This window comes from Saccostrea cucullata, unplaced genomic scaffold, assembly GCF_032062105.1.
Source record: "Saccostrea cucullata isolate Sc308-1 unplaced genomic scaffold, CSIRO_AGI_Scuc_v1 ctg4760, whole genome shotgun sequence".
Classification (NCBI taxonomy): Eukaryota; Metazoa; Mollusca; class Bivalvia; order Ostreida; family Ostreidae; genus Saccostrea; species Saccostrea cuccullata.
In genome coordinates, this window is record NW_026930939.1 from 22,106 (window position 1) to 43,046 (window position 20,941).

At 33.5% G+C, this 20,941-nt stretch overlaps 2 protein-coding genes across 2 annotated transcripts; one reads left to right on the forward strand and one right to left on the reverse strand.

Moving 5' to 3' along the window:
* Window positions 1-1,421: 1,421 nt before the first annotated feature.
* LOC134230678 (GTPase IMAP family member 9-like) lies at window positions 1,422-8,664 on the forward strand. The gene is made up of 2 exons (XM_062712515.1): window positions 1,422-1,444; window positions 7,781-8,664. Exons 1-2 carry the CDS (start codon window positions 1,432-1,434, stop codon window positions 8,662-8,664), a joined length of 897 nt encoding a protein of 298 aa, XP_062568499.1. The 5' UTR covers window positions 1,422-1,431.
* Window positions 8,665-17,285: 8,621 nt separating this feature from the next.
* On the reverse strand, window positions 17,286-20,935 carry LOC134230677 (protein mono-ADP-ribosyltransferase TIPARP-like). The gene is made up of 6 exons (XM_062712514.1): window positions 20,837-20,935; window positions 20,521-20,623; window positions 20,109-20,185; window positions 18,437-18,591; window positions 17,857-18,099; window positions 17,286-17,716 (listed from the first exon to the last, which is right to left on the reverse strand). The coding sequence occupies exons 1-6, from the start codon at window positions 20,912-20,914 to the stop codon at window positions 17,293-17,295; spliced, it is 1,080 nt and encodes a 359-aa protein (XP_062568498.1). The 5' UTR covers window positions 20,915-20,935; the 3' UTR covers window positions 17,286-17,292.
* Window positions 20,936-20,941: the final 6 nt, after the last annotated feature.

Here is a 20,941-nt window from a genome sequence, read left to right on the forward strand (position 1 = left end):
TTGTTCATAATACATAGGGTAAAACTTCCAAAATTCATAATTAGGGACTCAAGGAAATGCCTGAATGTTTTAAAATTTTACACAATGGTAGAGTGCATAATGTGGCTCAGAAAAAAAATGCCTTTTAAACACATAGATTATTGTTTCCTTTATTGAAAGTAGACTGTTTAGGGAAATCTTACGTGCAATATTTCACCTTAGTCATTGATCCATTTCTCCTTTGAATAAAGAATTTGTGAAAGAAAGTCATTGTGAATCATTTAAATGATTCTACTGGAACTACTTTTAGTGATGTACGTCATCATTTTGTGAAGTGTAGCAAAAAAGCTTGTTCCAAAAGAGAAAAGGAAACACTGATTGGTAAGATTTTATGTATCAAAATAAATATTTGACAATATTATGCTTTGAGAAACAAAATATTTGCTGAATTCATACATTCTTAAAACAAACGTATATGATATAGTAGTTGCTTTCTCCTTTAAATGAATCATGTTTAGTATACTTTCTAACATACATTCAAGTACATTTAAGAAATTGAGAAATGAAAGTACGTGGTACAAAGGGGAATGGATTTTCCCATATATATAAATATATATTTATATACCGGTACATGAGAGAGTGAGCGAGAGAGAGGGAGAGAGAGAGAGAGAGAGAGAGAGAGAGAGAGTAGAATTTATTTCCAAATTAAGTAAATTTCTAAAATAAAAAAAACCCCATAAGGTTATGTATAAGATTATGTATATCTACATCTGTTCCTTAACTTTAAGAGTTTTGAAATATTTGTTCATGCCATACAGTGACGTAGCATCGTTTTTGGAAGATTTGTGCTTTTCTGTGAAGTCGATATTTCTATAGATCGTCCACATGAAAAGGCTACATATATATATTTTTTTTGTTGGCAAAGAAATTAACATAACCATTTCAAAAAAAAAAAATACATATATGAACAAGCCACAAGTTTTCCCTAAGGCTTTTAACTTTTTTTTGCAAGTCTAAAGTATTCTCCTTAAATAGAACCAGCCGGATTGTAAACTATCTGTTCATGAATTAAAAAAAAAATGAAATATTGGAATGTCATATGCATGCTTGATATACTGGATGAAAATTGATATTTTGATTCTCGCTTTCTTATCGATTAACGCAACATAGGTGACGAGATAAAGAAACTTGCTACGTCATGCGCCACTAATGAGAATAATTCACCACCTAGAATTCTACAATAACTTGTATAATTCTGAACGCATCTGCTTTATTATTACCTATGTTACTTTAAATAAATAAGGAATGGACTGTAGTAATTTATAGTCTTGCATTATAATATTAATTCCTTATTAAATATTGACTGGATTTCTCCTTAATATCTGAAATACTTCTAATTTATGCTGAGAAGTCTGTGTATGATTATCTGTCATTTATTTGTTACAGATCACAATGGCATGCTCAAGTAAGTATTAGCTCTAAATGCTTGTAATTAAATTCCTTATTTCTATTAATTTACCCAAGTAATAAAAACAAAGGTGATTTTTGTTCACAAATAATGAATAAAATAAATGGTGCCTGTTTTGGAGGGTAACAGTTGAAATTGACACCCCTCGGTTGACAATGGTTTTCCGAGGGGTGTCAATTTCAACTGTTACCCTCCAAAACAGGCACCATTTATATAATGTCATCGGTGCTCGGAAAGAAAAAAAAAACGTTTTCTATGATTTAGTCTTAAGGATAAAACTAAAATATTCTCTTTTAATCAAAACACATGTCCGTAACATTTTTAATAAATTTCTAATTGTTTTCAGAACACATTTTTGAGTAGGACCCTTCGTATACTGGTTTATGGTTTTTTTTTTCTTTCTGAAAGGTGTTTTTATTCAAGTTTGGAAAATGAAAGACGTATCAATAGCATTCTGCTTTGAGATTAACGCGTTAACCACTATGCTACACCACTCATAATGATTTTAGGCATACTTGTGGTATTTTTCGGAAAGATGCTAATGTTGTGTCATAAAAGTGTACTTTTAAGGTACAGTGGGTCTTCGCTCCATGTTTTTGTAAACCAAAAAATGTGTATTTTATTGCACACTACTAGGATCATCTTTCAAAAACATGGAGAGATGACCCACCCATATTGACAAATGTTGTTTAAGTATGAGAAAATGATCGTTTTTGTTCTTTTTAGTGTGTGTAAGCTTTTTCATAGGCAAATATTTTCAGTCTTTGTAAGATTTTTGTAAATTGTAGAGATTTTACATAAAGTATTATACAAGTATTGCTGGTTTTTAGGTCAATACAATGATTTAGCCATCCGAGGAGTATAATGTTCACCGAGCCCGAATATTGTACTTCGAAGATGGCTAAATCATTATATTGACCGAAAAAACAGCAATAATTGTTTTATTATTATTTATTCACTGATAAAATGATACAGCTCATTACTTGTTTGCATTTAATGAAGTCCTAGCCAAATACAAGAGAGAAGCAAGCAGAATTAAAATATGAATAAACCCTACCAGTCCTATCAATTTGAAATGCATGTTTTTTATCAATTTTAGTTGCCATGAAAAAATAATATCAGTCTTTTACTTAGGAAAGATTTTGAAAGGAAGGAGTATATGTGGGAAAACTGACTGCCAAAAAAATGTTGTTTAGAAAAAGTGTTGGGGGGGGGGGGGGCGCTGCATCCCCTGTTACCATCCTCACCCTAAAATATATATTCGCTTATGTTTTGCTGACATGAAAAAAATCATTGTCCAAAAATAGCTTTCCAAAGAATTTGTATCATTTTAGAATTTCCCAATATATTTTTAGATCAATGTGGAGGAAATAAATCCTTGTATTGACCTGGAACGTCACGTGCAGGTCAATACAACGTAATATTTTTCTAACATAGTTGGATCTCAGCCAATCAGATACTTGGAAATTATTCAATCATATAAAAAACTTTAATATTAGATGAAATATCAAATAAAATTTGGATTTAATTAAGATTAAAATTTTCACTTCTTACATGTCGCACTATAGGCACTTCGCCCGCCTTATTCATCCATCTTCTTTGTAAATTATACATTGGTTGCTGTGTGTCCTTGTCGCCAAGGATGATATCCATTTTTAATGCCCATTATTTCATTTTTGTTCATTGAAATCCACCTGCTCAACATAAACTGTTATCAACTCATTAAAAGAATGACTACACTTAAGGACGTTATTTGGAACCTTTTCGGTTACCCATTTTAAGCTTAACATTACAATATATCGCTAAATTAATCTATGATTAATGTGCAAGCATATGTTTTTACGAAAGCCCAGAAGGCTCATTCGAGATTCGAGATTCGAAATACGAGATTCGAAATTCGAGATTCGAAATTCGAGTTTCGAGATTCAAGATCCAAATTAACCAATCAAAAGGCAGGGTAAACTTTGATTACTCCCCTTTATTATGTTTTACTATCAAGAAATCGTTGAATATATTCATATGAAATGGGTCATTTGCTTAAATAATAATGCAAGAAAAAAAGATATATGTATTAAAACGACATGAAAAGGAATTTTAGGTTACATTTTGGAAAATATATATACATTCTTATTTTTCCTCATTAAACAAAACAATAGATACGTATATAGAATATTATATGGTCTTATCGTTGAATTGCGGAATTCTTCGGTTGACTTTTTTTTAATAAGAGCATTGATGAGGGAGAAAATTATTATTTATATGAAATACTAATGACGGTACCTTTCGTTATATTGTGCCCCCCCGCCATAATTTTGCCGATATATAAAATACTATAGAAAGCACAACTACCATATGCTTGTGCCCCCTCAATTTTGTGCCCCCTCATTAAAAACATCTGATGACTTTTTTTGCTTTGTTTTTGGTTGTCAAGAAATTTTTGGTTGTTGAAAACTGAAAATGTGTGGCTGTGCCCCCCCCCCCCCCCACCCCCAATGATATGAGCATTATGGTTTTACGAGTATATTTGAGAGTTTGACCATAACACTATGGTGAAAGACTAAAATATAAAACAATAACGCCACAGTTCTGCAGCTTAGCTAGACTCATCTACTATTTGATATAAAATAAAATAAATTCCAGTCTGTATTGTATCTATGATTTTTAATTAATTCAAGTTATCAAAGCCTTAGACCAAGATAATTAATTGAAAACTTAATTTTTATGTATTTCCTCTATTAGGAAACCTACAACATATTTTGTGCCCTAGAAAAACGAAATAACGTAAATAAGAATATCAACAACTTGATTAATAATGATGGCAAATATGTAAACTAACAACAACAGATCTTGGAAGAAGTTAGATAGAATGTTCTATCGTTAAAATGATATTGTCCTACGGACCCGGTTTAACGATAGAATTCGTTCCGTGTATTCGTAATGTAGCAGAAAGAAACACGGGCGATAACTCGCATAGTGCATTTACTAGGAACAATCTAGAGAGTTCCGAATGTAGTAATTTGAATCGAGAGAAAAACGTTGAGAAAATTAATTGGATTTTCGTATTTATATGGATTATTTTATGGGATAAAAGGCATAAGCAATCTCAAAAAGGTTTGTTTTGATTATTTTGGTAGTTATTCCCAGTGCAAATCATTTTATATTCTTCAAAATCGTTTCGGAGCGGATCCGCTCCGATTTGCTACATTGCAAGTATATGGGACGTATTCTAACTGTGGTGAGGGCCTGTACCGAGACAACAGTTAGATTATTCTAACCAGGAAGAAGTTAGAAAATTTTACGAAAATCTACATAAAAATAAAGATCAAGAACTCGATGATCTTGAAGATGTATGAAATTGTGTAATGAATGGGTATGTATCTTGCTAGACCCGAGCGGTTTCCTTTTAAATAATTAATATCGAATATATATTTATTGTAACTTGAATGTTGCCCCCCCCCCCCCCCCCCACTTGGCCATTCCCGTAATATTTTTTCTTATATAATATACTATAGAAAACAGTTACTTAATGCTTATGTCCATTCAAAAATAACTTCCAATTACCATGATAACCCCTATTTGAGGTTGGGGTGGGGATAAGGGGATTAACAATGATTTTTTAAAATTTATTATTCCCAATGGGTCATTATCTTTATTAAGCATGCATGTTTCACCCATCCGTATTTAAGGGGCTTTCTATTGGTTTCACAAACTTGGTCACTGGCCACGTTCTAATACCGTGTCACAAACACTATCCACCTTGAAACCCGTAGTACTAATTTTTACAGAGACGAAGCATCGATTTTGAAAGTGGGGTGGAGGGGGGGGGGGGGGCAGACAAAAATATTATAATTTTCAAACCTGGAAATAAAAACTGACAGAAAAAAATTGTCCAAACCCGAAAATCCTATTTCGTGAAAGCCTGAAAGGGGACGGGGGGAATCGAACTTCATTTACAATGTAGTACCTAATTTCTTTTAATACACTACTACTTAAACTTCTTTCACTATACTGCACTACTGTACCAAAACGTGGGGGTTGGGGGTGGGGGCTTGGCAACCGACCTTTCGATGAACATTTTCAATAGTAAAAAAATTATGTTCGGAAAAAAGGGGGGATGCATGTACTGTTAATCTAAGTTTACTATTATGTCAACAACCTTGTATCCAAAGTAGATAACACGAAATATATATATTCTTTATATAAATATCTTATGACATTTAAGAAGTTATTATAAATTAATTAAGCATATCTTGCAGAGCAAAATCCAATATATCTTTAAATTTCGTTTTGATAATATATAACACTTTTTCTTGCGTTGTAATTTAATAAAATGACCTCCTCGGTATTAAAATAATCAACGATTTCTTAATAGTAAAAAATAATAAAGGGGAGTAATTGAATCTCAAACCGCCTTTTGATTGGTTATTTTGGATCTTGAATCTCGAAACTCGAATTTCGAATCTCGAATTTCGAATCTCGTATTTCGAATCTCGAATGAGCCTTCTGGGCTTTCGTATGTTTTTGATATTTATTTCTAGAATTTTTCGTCATGCATATTTCGATAATTACATACAACGCTATTGAAAAGAACATGTTTAAGCCAAAAATTCCGGAAAATTGAACTGGACCGCTTTCGATTTTAAGGTGGCAGCAAAGGGGCGGAGACATTTAAATCGCATGGAAATGGATCATAAGCACATGGTTTTCCGTATTTGATTTACATTATATATGAAAAAGGTGGAGAGGAGGGTTTTGTGTTCATTGTGTACAAAAAATAAATGATTTATAACAATGCATATAATTTCATTAATTTGTATCCAAGTAAGTAAGTAAAGTAAGTAAAGAGCAGAACATTAAGAGAAAAACAAAAAGTTCATAAAAATAAACAAAATTGTGATAAATATATGTCTGCATTTTTTACGCTTAGGTTTGTAGTGTCTTTTTTAAGAATTATTGGTAGATGAAAATGACACTGAAATACATTTTTATTTTCTGAACATAATGGACTGTCTTAGCATAAATGAAAAATAATTTGCAACCTGTCTGTAGGATAATCTGAAATAAGTACACACAATAAATCCATAAATGAGATGCCATTTGATTACTGGCAGAGATAATTTTCAAAAGAGTTTTGATCTTTATTCAGAGTACAAAGGACAATGCATTAAAGAAAATGAATTTCGGCTTCTACATTATCAAGCACTGCATAATTTTCTCTATCTAACGTTCTTTTAAAATTGTAATACTTAAAATCTCACTGCTCATGTAGTATTTGCTGTCAAGCAGCGAATTAACTAAATCTTAAAATAATTATAAATTATGTGTTCGAACCTACAACATGCATTTAAAAAAAATGACATTTTCACTTTATCTTAATCATCTTGAATAATAATTGTGGACTAAATTAATTAGTAACGGAAAAATAAAATAAAAAGTTTAGTTTTTTTTTGTGTGACTGTGGGCTCCTTCCCTGACCTACAACTGGTCGGGACCCCGGTTTTTAAAATTTGTGGATCCGCCACTGCTATATGTACAGCATGTAATCAGCAAAATAATACCCTTTTCCTTTAAAATACCCCGAACAAAAACACTATAGTGAAAGAAGTCAACGTAAACTTTAAAACGCCAATGAATTGTACGCAATGATCTTCAATGTTTTGAAAATGGAAGTACATGTAGATATAAAAAGAATTTTCCAACGACTGACACAATGAAAGCTTATCGAACACTTGAATGTCACGTGAGAAAAGTAATTATAATATCAAACGGGTCACATGGGCTGACACTCGGTGACTTGCTAATTTAGTAGCTATCTCGAGCGAAGGTTGGGTACATTTTTTTAAAAATTAGATATGAGCCGCAACTTGACCAACATTGTCCTTTGGATATGTATAGGTTTAAAGTAAAATACACATTCTGTGCAAATAAGAAAAATGGTCAAGTTGCGTCTCGATGTAAACAAAGTCGTGAAAACTGGTATGCATATGAATAACAATAGAAATGAGACAAAGCTGTAAGACCCCCGTCTCAAAAGATAGTGTCGCTCGGCATTATTTAATACTTTCATGTAATATAATACACCAAAACCTGCTCTTAAGACATTGTTTAATACCTATTAAACATAAATTTAATGAATTTTGGAATTTTATTTTGCGCAAAACATCGGGTTCCAACTCTCATAGCTTAAGTGCAGTCATTCTTTCAATAATTAGAGAAAGTCAAGCTTAATGGCATATTATTTTTATGTTGTATGTCATCGAGCTGATGACATTATTTATTGAACGTCCCTCGTATGCAGAGATTAAAGAAATTCGTTTAATTTTTCTTTCTTAGAATTTGACTTCGAAGATGAAATGAGACTTGTGCTGCTTGGTAAAACTGGTGGAGGAAAAAGCTCTACAGGCAATTGCATTCTAAATGAAAACGCCTTTAGGGTTGATATTGGTGGAAGCTCAGTTACTGAAAAATGTTGCCGCAGGTGCACTTCTCGCTTTGGTAAATACATTCACGTTTTGGATACTCCAGGAATGTTTGATACACAAACTCCAAACGACACGGTTTTAATGGAAATGTCTAAATGTATCGCTATTACTTCGCCTGGACCACACGCCTTTTTATTGGTTATCTCTGTTAGAAACAGGTTTTCACAGGAAGAAAAGGAAACAATTGAAAAGTTTGTTTCTTATTTTGGTGAAGAAATTCTTAAGTATTTCATTGTTCTTTTCACTGGTAAAGATGACTTGAAAAGACATAATTTGAGTGAAGAAATGTACATAAACAAAGTCCCCGATTCACTCAAATACATTTTGAAAAAGTGCGATGATAGGTGTATATTTTTTGACAACCTTGCAACTGAGGAAGAGAAGAATCAACAAGTTCAGCGTTTGATTGACATGATAGATAGAAACGTACGAAAAAATGGTTCATATTTCTCAAATGCTGACTACGCAGCAGCTGAAAAAGCTATTGAGAAGGTAGAAAAAGATATCCTATCTCAGTCAAAAAGAGAAGAACGAGAATGTCACCAGGGATTGGACGAGGAGCCCAATGAACAAAGAAATGTTCGGGAACAGATAAGACAACAGATAGAACATGAAGATAATTGGACTATAGAGAACATAATTAAAGTCGTTAAAGTTGTTGGAGGTATTTTTATCCAAGTACTGGATTTTTATTACAGTGCAAAAAGAAAAGGTCATGTCCCGGATGCTTTATAGTTTTGATTTATATTTGAGTCTTTAGTTTGAGATGTCGTGATTAACCATGCATGTTCTCATCATTCACGTAGTGGCATCAACTGTATAAAGCAGTTTGAGTCACATGGCCAAAGCCTCCTAATTGCCTTTTTTTTAAATTCCGCAAATAGAATATTCTAATTATTGAATAATTCCAAACCTTATGCTTTTTTGTTTGGATAGACATTTTTTTGGTATTGTAAAACATAATGTGTCCCATTGATTTAGTTAAAAAAAACAGCATTTTGTACAAAAAATGTGAAATATATCATTTTAAATTTTAACATTGTATATATAAACCATGTTGTAGTTATTCGTTTGATGTTATACTGAGAGTTTACAGAATTAAAAACATTATTGAAGAGACGTTATTGTTTAAGGCATATCTATGTACCCACATATTATATATTATACTGTATAAATATTGCATAAAGAAGGATAGTTGAGTATAATATTGAAAATGATCACCCCAAGAAAACCATTCTCAACCGAGGCGCAGCCGAGGTAGACAATGGTTTTCAAGGGGTGAAATTTTTCAATATTACTATCACCGAGCAAAATTAATATTTTTGAATTAAGATAACTTTTCTATATTTTATTATAAATTCGGACGTTTATCTGTTAAATTCTCTCTATGTTTTTACTATGTGCTCATTTGTAACTAATTGTATCTTATCTCATTTCCTTTGAAATAGGATTAAAACATTCCTAGGTATTTAATCAATGAACTATGTACATAATTATGAGGAGGAAGGATGCCTCTGTGAGATTTTTGAATATAAGGGCCCCTGGGTCAGGGCTTCTTGTGTTAGGGCTGGGCTCATAATGTTTTTACAGTGAAAATGAATGAATTTTTTGAAAATCTTTTCCTTTGTTCCTGGGTATTATGTCAATGATCTTAGTTTATATTTATGACAAAGAAACCTGCGACTTCCAAAAATGGTTAATTTCCTGGCCCCTGGGATAGAGGTACAATGTACTGAGGGGGGGGGGGGTAATATAATCTGAAAATAATTTAATGTTTTGAAACCTGCATTTTAGTATTAATCAACATGATGAAATAAAATTTATAAATTTTCCAAAATTTTGAAAGATGTGGCCCCAGAGTCAGTGGTTCCTGTGTGATGAGGTGCACAACTGGGGTGGAGCCATAACACAAGAATTCCTGACCCAGGGGCCCTAACATTCACAAAAAGTGAATATGCATTTTTAGGTCACCTGAGTAAACTCAGATGACCTATTGCTATCTGTTTTCGTCCGTCGTCGTCCGTCGTCTGTCGTCCGTCGTGCGTCGTGCGTTAACATTTGAACATTTTCAGCTTCTTCTCTGAAACCACTGAACCAATTTCAACCAAATTTGGCATATATCATCTATGGGTGAAGGGGAACAAAAATTGTGAAATTCATGGTCCCTGCCCCCCTGAGGCCTGGGTGTGGGGCAAAAACCACTAAAATTGGAGCAATCTTTAAAAATCTTCTTTCTTTACTCCTGAACATCAAGCAGTCAAACTGTTGGTATGATTGTAATCAGCATTAGGTCCTCTACCAAAATTGTGAAATTCATGGCCCCAGGGTCAGGGGTTCTAGTGCTAGGGCGGGGCTAAATACACAGTACCCGCATCGTTATTCTTTACAGGATACACGATACGATAGGATACACGCACGATACGATAGGATACACGCAAAACACGATAAACGCAAAACACGATACACGCAAAACACGATAAACGCAAAACACGATAGACCTGATAAATGATCTTCACGATAGGATATACGCAAAACCTGATAGGATTGTTTCAAAATGCGGAACGTTTTTTGACAAAACGAAAAAAATTATTGTTTTATTACCGAAGAAGTTTTTTATCCAATTTATTTTTTTGACACCGGTTTAATGAATTATTAGAAGACGGAGACTGTTTTCATTTTTCTTATTTCTATTCAATGATGGAAATTTCCAATTATTTGTGTAAATGTCGAAATTCGCATATTTAGTTTGAACTCTGAATCGTTTAATTACATTTATTTTAGCAATGGTTGCACTTAAATTAGATGTGTGCTGCTTTTCACTGGTACTGTTTTAAATTGATAAAACTCTAGAAATAGATTTATTATGAATGAAAAAAATGGATATTTTATTATTTCTATATAATCTTATCTACAAGTGCTTATATGTAATTACTTTACAGGAGGAATTAACGCAATAAATCAAATATTATTTGTATTTAATGTTTAGACTTGCAATCTGCTATGTATTAAAGAAATCGCAATTAAAAGTTGAAATCTTAGGGGGAAAATACTTGTACATGTAAGAGACCGGCTGAAGGAAAGGATAAAAGAAATCGGCTCAAACAAAATCAATGAATTAAACAATAAAATGCTTTCTTTGTTTGTTATTACTGGAATGAACGGAAGCAGCTGTTGCAGAAAAAATACATAACCCGCGTAAGCGGGTTATGTAAATTTTTTCTGCAATAGCTGCGACCGTTCATTCCAGTAATAACAAACAAAGAAAGACATTTTATTGTTTATATTTATATCTGTTTAAATTATCATTTTAAGTAGGATTAAAAATATTAATTATTGTGTTAATGATGCGAACGTCTTTGAACGTTTCATTGATGGAACGGCCACTGATCAAGAAAACTGTACAGGTGATATGCCTAATGTAGTTCATACAGTGATGAACGCAATGGGTTTTCTTAAGAAATAAAGAGGAAAAAATTCAGTGGATGTAAATATTCTAATATGATAGATCTATGCGTAGTGCATTAATACATGTAAACTGTGTCAACAGAATATGTATCTGCTACCCTTACACATGTACACCTGCGCTAAGCTCTCAGATATGCAAAAAAAACATTTCATCTGTCGAATATCCATTTTCCTAATTTCCAACAACAAGGATTTCAACAAAAGTTGGGTTGTATTACTGCTTCCTTCAACCTACAAGAGACAATATTTTATAATATTGAACACGGAAGTCCGGTTTTTGTTGCCTTTCTCGACACCCAGGCCTTTGACACTGTCTGGAGACATGGCCTAATGTTTAAATTGCATCAGCTTGGTATATCTGGCCACTTATGGTCTCTCATCGATGACTGCCACACCGACACATCCTGCTCTGTTGCTGTAAACCAAACGAACTCCGAATGGTTTCCCGTTATCCAAGGTGTACGACAGGGAGGGGTGCTCTCCACTTTCTTGTACTTGGTGTTCAACAACGATCTACTCAACGAACAGGTCACAACACCGGGATATATAGTATCGCCAGTTCAAACCCAACTCTTGCTGACGCCATTTCCTGTATAGCTCTCTCCCCTGTAGGACTACAGAATATGCTCGACGCTGCGTACAGTTATTCCACGCGATGGCGATTCAAATTTAATGCCAGCAAGTCAAGTGTTCTCCTCTTTACCCGAGCCGGAAACCGCCTTGGTACCTCTCTGTCTTGGAGATTAGGTGAAGAACCTGTTCACCTGTCGGAGACCTACAACCATCTTGGGATCTTCCTACACTGTAAGATGAATCCAAGCGAGAGAACCCACAATGCCTGTAGGAAAGAACGCCAACCCTATTTTGCTACGAAGGCATGCGAACACTTAAATCCCGTTACCGTTGTTAACTTGTACAAGAAGGTGGTGCTCCCTGCCGTCTTATATGGAAGTGAACTTTGGTGTGATCTCCGGCAAAAGGATATTAAACTTCTCAGCACGTTTCAGCATTTCATTTGTAAACACACAATGTCTCTGCCTAAACAAACAAGATCCGACATGTGTGAGAGTCTTCTTGGTCTTATCCCAATATCCGCAGAAATTGACATTAAAAAGCTACAATTCTTTGGCCGTCTTTGCGAACTAGACCCCAGTTTTCTCACAAAACAGTTATTCCTGAATCGCCTTTTTGACTACCTGCAAAACAACAATATCGTGTGTTATGGATTCATTCCGGATATTATCTCAATACTGTCTAAATACAACCTCTGTCACTTCCTTAAAAAGTACTTGTGTGAAGGCTCTTTCCCCTCGAAATCTGAATGGAAAAGAACTGTCAAAACCTCTGTTCTTGCTCACGTTTCATCATCTCGACAGGAGCGGATGAATAATGACTCTGATTTCTTGCAATTCAATATTGTGTGCTCTGGAAAATCGCCCAAAATCCTCTGGTCTATCCCTTCAAATATCTACGAAGTTCAGTTATGTAAATTTATCGCTAAACTCTGGACCCTTTTGAATATACCAGAAGAATGTTGTCCTATCTGTAAAAGAACGTTTACGAATGTTTTCGAACATCTGTCCACTTCATGCTCTGGAACATCTTCATACAGAGATGCCTGGTGGGAGACAATCATCGAAGACTTCAGTATTAATCTTGGCGCCGAACTGGACTTTCCCAGCAAGATCTTTACTTGTTCCTTCTTGGATCTCGAATCTCCGCAACTGGAAACGTCGCTTTCGACAACCCTGATCTTCACATACATAACTTTAAATTCATAAGGGACGCAGCAGCCCATTTCTACAGAGTAATGCAATCAATTAATCTGGTCTATATCTGTTTGTGATTTTTTTACTTATTTACTTCCTCATAACTTTCAATGTCACGCGAATTGTTTATTTATTATTATTATTTATAGCTATTTTTTGTTGTTTTTCATCTAACTGATTTTCACTTATAATGTTGTAAATATGTTTCACTGTTCATATATGTTGTCATGTTATATAGAATCTCCGGTTCGGGGAAATAAAGAAAGAATGAATGCATTATACATATTTTATTATTGTGATTTATAATTTGTAATTTAAAAATTGAGCGTAATAATATCACGACTTTAAATAATTATTTTACATGCAGATCAGAGTCATAAATGCATGATTAATATTATTTAATTGACGATAAATATGGGGAAAACGAACATAACTTTTTTTTTTAAAAAGACACATATCAGTCCTTGTTTATTATTTATTTATTTATTAGGGTACGCATACATCTTGGCTTACCGAAATTCTTCCTTTAGTTACTCTGAAAAATTTAAGAAAATCACGATAATATTTGATTTTGACCAAAAAAAAGCATACAATTCGATAAATCAAAAATAAAGTCAGGGGTTCGATTATTTCATTCCCGAAATGGTTTTAATTTTGACAAACACTCATTGCTTGACCATAATTATTAAACCATTTAATTTATTATTGATGAATGAATTCATTTATTATTTGTTATGTTCCTTCTACGCTTTAATATTTCTTTTAATAAATGAAATACTAAGAGATAAAACTTTCTTTTTTTCTTTCTCGGTTAATGTAATCTTATTTTAGTTCACAAAACGAAAAAAAAAAACTCGGAATACTCGGTAGTTTCTTCCTATTGTAAAGATAAAAAACGAGGGTTTCTGAATATACACGATAAATGCAAAACACGATACACGATAGAATCCGATAAACGATCTACACGATAAGCGCAAAACACGATAGAAAACGGAAAACCTGATAAACGGAAAACACGATACGATAGGATACACGCACGATACGATAGGATACACGCACGATAGGACACGATAGATTTGTAAAGAATAATGATGCGGGTACTACACATGTAGGTTATATAGTGAAAATGCACTAGTTCTTTGAAAATCTTCTTCTCTGCTCCTGGGTAATAAATAAACTAACTAAATACATAGTTATGATGAGCAAGAGTGCCTCTACCAAAATTGTGAATTTTATTACTCCAGGGTCAGGGGTTCTGGTGTTAGGGTGGGGGTCTCTATTGATTATACAGTGAAAATACATGAATTCTTTGAATATCTTCTTCTCTGCTCCTAAGTATTGAATAAACTAATTAAGTACATAGTTATGATAACCAAGAGTGCCTCTTCCAAATTTGTGAATTTCAAGGCCCCAGGGTCGGGGTACTAGTGCTAGGGCGGGGCTAAATAGGTTATATAGTGAAAATGCATTATTTCTTTGAAAATCTTCTTCTCTGCTCCTGGGTAATAAATAAACTAACTAAATACATAGTTATGATGAGCAAGAGTGCCTCTACCAAAATTGTGAATGTTATGACCCCCAGGGTCAGGGGTTCTGGTGTTAGGGTGGAGCTCTCTATTGAATATACAGTGAAAATACATGAATTCTTTGAAAATCTTCTTCTCTGCTCCAGGGTAATAAATAAACTAATTAAGTACATAGTTATGTTGAGCAAGAGTGCCTCTACCAAAATTGTGAATTTTATGGCCCCAGGGTCAGGGATTCTGGTGTTAGGGTGGGGTTCTTTATTGATTATATAGTGAAAATACATGAATTCTTTGAATATCTTCTCTGCTACTGGGTATTAAATAAACTACTGTGGTTTCATCAATATTCGTTGAGCACCAATTGTCGTGGATTTCGTTGTTGAGTAGATCCACGAATTCAAATGTTCCATGAATTACGAAATCTGACATTCATTTGTATAGGCAATGCTTTTGTCCATAAATTACGTATCCTCGAAAATGTCTGTTTCACAAAATCAACGAAATTTTATGCCAACGAAAATTGATGAAACCACAGTAATTAAGTACGTACATAGTTATAATGAGCATGAGCCCTTCTTCTAGAATTCTGAATTTCAAGGCCCCAGGGTCAGGAGCCCTGGTGTTAGGGTGGGGCTCTATTAATTATAATTATACTTTCATAGTGAAAATACATGAATTCTTTGAAAATGTCTCTGTTCCAGGTTATTACATGTAAGCAGACGAACTACTTATATAGTTATGATGAGCAAGAGTCCTTCTTCCATAATTTTGAATTTCAAGGCCCCAGGATCAGGGGTACCACAGAGGGGGGGGGGCTTCTACTCTTATATTCTGAAAATGAATTAATTGTTTGAAATCTGCCCGTTTGTATTAATTAAATATTTTTGATAAGCAAGGGTGCCTTTTCAAAATCGTGCAATGTGTGGAACCAGGGTCAGGGGTTCATGTGTGGTAGGGGCACTACTGATTATTGCTGAATATTACTGATTAGTTGAAATGGATTTTTTGTTCCTCTACCTTGCCTATGGGTATTAAGTAACCAAACTGTGCAATTGTTAAGTAACTATAAACATGTAGTTATGATTAGCAATGGTGCCTCTTTCAAAATTATAAATGCCATAGCATCTTGCTTAAAATATGAACCAAATTCAAGCACTGGAAAGTTTTTGCATGATGCTTAGGTGACCTATAAGGCCCTTGGGCCTCTTGTCTTTTGTTACTCTGATCTACCTCCGGGTATTAAATAACCAAAGTAAGCAAGCTGAGTGTATAATTATAATAAGCAAAGGTGCCTCTTTTGAAATTGTGAATTCCATTGCCTCTGGTTTAAAACATGAATCAAATTCAGTTGATGGAAAGCATGATACTCAGGTGACCTCTAAGGCCCATAGACCCCCTGTTCAATTGTATTGTTGGTCCTAAAGCTTCTTACAAACAACTGTTACTGTTTATGTGCATAGTGTATGTGTTATAATGTAAAAGTCCCTTATAAATGTTTGTTTTTTGCGAAAGTGTTTTTAAAGATTTTTTAAGCTTTAAAGTCGAACAATAACCATAAGTCGAAACTGCTAAGGTAGACACCTGAAGAGGCGGATTTTAAGTCAAGTATCCGTTATACAACCATCGATTAACTCTTCATTTTATCATTTATTTTTACATTTATATATATTTATACGTTATTATATGATTATCATTCAAATAAGAAAAAAAGTCAATCAAAATTTGGTTTAGAGTGTCGGGTCCTATTTATTTTCACGGACAAGTTTGGCAGATTGATGTCCTTTTTTCACATCAAGAAGCTTAAATTCCATTTGAAAGATGAAAGTGATGATTTCTTTTTTTTAATCAGTATTAATGAACACCATATTACATTTATAATATTTTTAGCAGTTCATATTACTTTTATTATATTATAAAATAATAAAATTACTTTTATTATAATGCAGCATTGCAAGAAAAACTAGAAGCACTTTGAGCAATGAGCTCTCTAAATGATACTCCCGCCTCCCATATGAATATAATGTAAGTTTCATGTCTTGATGTGGGAAACCCAAAGTATGTATCAGATCAAAAAGTAAAATAAGAGTTGCACAATGGCAATATGTAATAAAGATTCCGTGAAATTTCATTCAGTGGTATGAGACGAGTTGCGGATAACAGATGGGTACCACAAAGCGTAACAGACAAACTGACGCACAGACGGACGGACATACCGATTACTATACACCCTCTTGCTTTTCAAGTGGGGGTATAACAAATATAAGCCTCATGACCATTTCGTCATTATTATTTTTAAATATAATTCAACATATCTTTAACAAAGCATAAGATGATTACTGTTTGCACATCAAAGTTTAATAAATCAACACATTTTATAATAATACAGATTGTAAAACATACTAAAAATTATTAATTGTTCGGTAAAGTTTCTACAACACGACCAGGAAACCAACAGAATTCAAATTCTATTGCTATTCAATAATTTGATATAGTTTCATTTTATTTTTATATACAGCTAATCACTGAAATAAAATTGTTACAATATCTAGATTTTCAAACTAGTGGATATATGTAAAACTGTGATGAAAGCGTTCAATAAAATCTTATTTGTATCTGATCACATAGTGAGGATAATATTGATTCTTATCAAATACACAGACGATTCTTGGATTATCCTGATTATCTACACATGAGTCATAAAGTTCTGAATCTTCTCTCGAAGGATCAACAGGGGGAGGCCTTTTATACTTTCCATCCCCAACACACCATTTTCCACACAAAACTTTGGCTAGAAACATGTACTTGTGCCTCTGTTCATCTGGTGTTGCATACAAATCAGAATACTTGGCATCCATTGCAAAATAAGCACCGTGCCCTATTAGAGTCCCAACTCTATCACCTGCCAGACGAAAGTCAAAGTTGTCTTTGCAGATGGCATTTACTATCTTTGGTATAGTACCATGAAATAGGTCCCTCTCATTGGAACATCCAATGCCTCCATATTTGCTTTCGAGATGTCTTCGCATGCTTAGAAAAAATAATAAGGGTGGGTACAAGAAAACTTTTTATGCAATTCGTTCTTTTCTATACAGTTATAGCCTATCAACCTGCATTAAAACAAGAAGTCCTTAGAAAAAGATTATGTATGGTACATATTAGTGACTTACAATTGATAGTGTTCCCAATACAGCATATTTTGAACTCTGTCTATTTGCAATATCTTGACTTGTCCTAATGTCTTCTTGAACTTCTGTGCAACCATTTCATACTCCTTCTGTATCATACCACCAGCATCTGGAGAGAGGGGAACTCTTTTGAAACTTTCTGATCCCATCTTCTCCCAGTCAAGGGGAAGTCCAATACCTCTCTTTGTAGTAGCAAGTGTGGCAGCACCAGCATTTTTAGATAATCTGGTAATATTTCAAAATATGATCAGAAAATATGATAAGAGAAGTCAGCTACTTAGCGATAAGTTCATATTCCAGGGATTTTAACCTCCTTTTTAAGGCCGATATTTCATAGATTCTTATATCATTATAATTGCCTTGAAAGCAAATGCAACCTATGTTTGGGTTGTATTTTTACCGATATGATAGACTTTTGTTTTAAACTCAAACTCACTCAAATAATTCCACCTATCTGATCAATACACGGGGCCCAAAGCCGGTCGACATTCATCGTTTTCAGAGTTTTTTTAGATCATTATCCGTTATCATCACCTTTTGAATCTAAAACTGTTCTGCTTACCTAGTCATGAACTGTTTTGTTTTTTCATCTTCAGCCAAATCCAGAGGGGATTTCTTGTCTTTGTTTTTAATGTGAATATCTGCCTTGGCTTCTAGTAAAGTACATAAGATTTCTGTGCCAACGTTTTTTCCGTCCTCTTGATTTGTTTTCAAATGCTGCAAAATAGATGAATTAGAAAACTAACAACTAAGCAAATGCTTTCTCATGCGACAGACAATTAGAGATTCAGGGGTTAACTCTCTAGGAACCAAAATAACATTGTTGGCATGATCCAGTATTTTGAATGACAAAGTTGTAGAAGACACACGACCTCCTTTTTTTTGATAAATTATATATGGTATAAATCTTTGAGATAATATCAAAGCTATTGACCGTCTATCGCATACATTCTGCTTCATAGAATTCAAAGATATTTTTCGACCACATTTAAACAGTTCCTGTTTTTAACAAAGGTGATTCTGGTGATTCAAACAATAATAGATGGATACGTCTTAAAATTTTAGGTATTATCTGTAAATTGTAATCACAATTTGAAAACGATAGTGTATTCTTTGTGTACATTCATATAAAATTATTACAGATGCACTTTAAGTTTCAGTCAAAGTTTAATGTATGCCATATATTGGTACACCTTTTGCTCTCCATTGTCACGATTGTCTTTTTAAAAAACACTTCAAACTAAGAAAGGGCTTTATATACTGTTGCTTTGTTGTGTGTGTAAGCATTCTAAATTATGGTAATAAAGTTTTAGGTTTCTACAAAGGACAGAAAATTGAAAAAATTCATCTCAACTTTTTAAGATTTGTGCATTTAGTTTGTCAAAATACAAATATTTCCATTTTTATATATTTTCTCTGTGATAACTCTTTTAAAGTTAGTAGGGTTGATATCTTGATCATTCTACCGTCAAGCGATATGTCAGGAGCTAAGTTTTATGTGGAGCGCTGATTATTAGTTACAGTTGACGACTTACTTTTACACTAAGACAATGTATAGTATGGAGGCTCTTTTACGATTTTTTGATATTTACCTTAACTTTTAACTAAACGAAAATAATGGGTTACGAATCACTGTCTAGTAAGTAGAGTACATCAACGATAGTTGGAAATGTTGGATAATTTTTGCGTAACGGCTATGCAAATACCCCACGTTTCCAACTATCGTTGATGCCCTTGCATACTCTACTAGCTAGAGAGTGATTCCTTAAAAAATGTGTGTATCTTTTTTCATCTTTTTGTAGTCTTAGAATGTTTAAAATTTGATTCAAGATAATGTCTGAAAATTGTTTTTCAAGAACTGCATATATGCTTCATTTATTTAAGAAGAACATTATTTATTTGTTGAATGAACAAAATAATATAAATTATGTATCTGTTTACCAATTATAGGAGACTAATTGAACGTTTTAAGTAAAATTCACATAGCAATATGCCATGTGAATCGAAATGCTGTAAATACAAACATTTGGTCGACAATTTGTGCATTTTAATTGATGGGCTGTGGACATAATTCAGATTAAAATCTGTATAATATCAAATTTTTTATCTTAACATAATTCAAAATTTCAATTTAAGTATAAAGGGGTTACGTGGATTTAAGTATAAAGGGGTTTCTCTTCATAGTACCAATTTATTCTTAAACAGAATACAAATAATAGATTTTCACTTCATACCACTGGAAAATAGTTCTTCATCTGGGCTACATGTAAAGCGGTGTTACCATTTATGTCCTGTGCATTGACATCGCAACCTGCAAATAGTATTCAAATCAGCTGAGGATCAAAAACATCTTGAAAAGTCACATTTCAAAATGACGAAAGTCTTCTTATTTTTTTTAAATTATCTAATATAGTTTGGTTTCTGATTTTTTAAAAATCTTGAATGACTTTGATAATACTATAATGTATACATATCATAGGAGTTTTTCCTCACATGACAACCTATGAGTATGTTACTTCAAATGGCTAAAAACAACAAAGTTCTAAACCTCTTGTCAGCATAATTTAGTTAGATTATAGATTTCTGTCTACAGATTTATCGTATTTCTTCAGTAAACGTTTGACAATGGCTTTAGCCGTGACCCACTAGCTGCTATTAGAACCTCCGTTGTTCTTTTATGGCCTTGCGCTACACTGATTATTAAAGGTGTTCTTTTGTCCTTGTCCCTGGCATTCACATCACATCGGCCCTAAGAACGATGATTTGCAGTGAGAAGAAAACACAAGACAAACATAGACTATTCAAAACTTTTTGTTTGAAATGCATAACTACATGACTAACCTAGCAAGACACAAGAAGCCAAGAAATACATCGAATAAATACTTAGTATATGCATTGTTACCATTGGTTGATGCCATATCAGTTTTAAAACAAACTAGTTGAAGGAAATGACTATACTCACTTTCTGTATTAGAGTACTAGCTATCTCTACGTAACCGTTAACAGCGGCAATATGAAGAGCTGTGAAATCCTCACTCATCTTGTCGTTAACAATTTTGGCATTTTT

What these genes read in the sequence shown, in the direction of transcription:
- LOC134230677 (XM_062712514.1), bottom strand. Translation starts at nt 20,914, where the DNA reads ATGAGTGAGGATTTCACAGCTCTTCATATTGCCGCTGTTAACGGTTAC. An exon ending in GGAGGTTCTAATAGCAGCTA is followed by an intron (nt 20,186 to 20,520) that starts GTGGGTCACGGC and finishes TACTATTTGCAG; the next exon opens with GTTGCGATGTCAATGCACAG. An exon ending in TGAAGAACTATTTTCCAGTG is followed by an intron (nt 18,592 to 20,108) that starts GTATGAAGTGAA and finishes TCTATTTTGCAG; the next exon opens with CATTTGAAAACAAATCAAGA.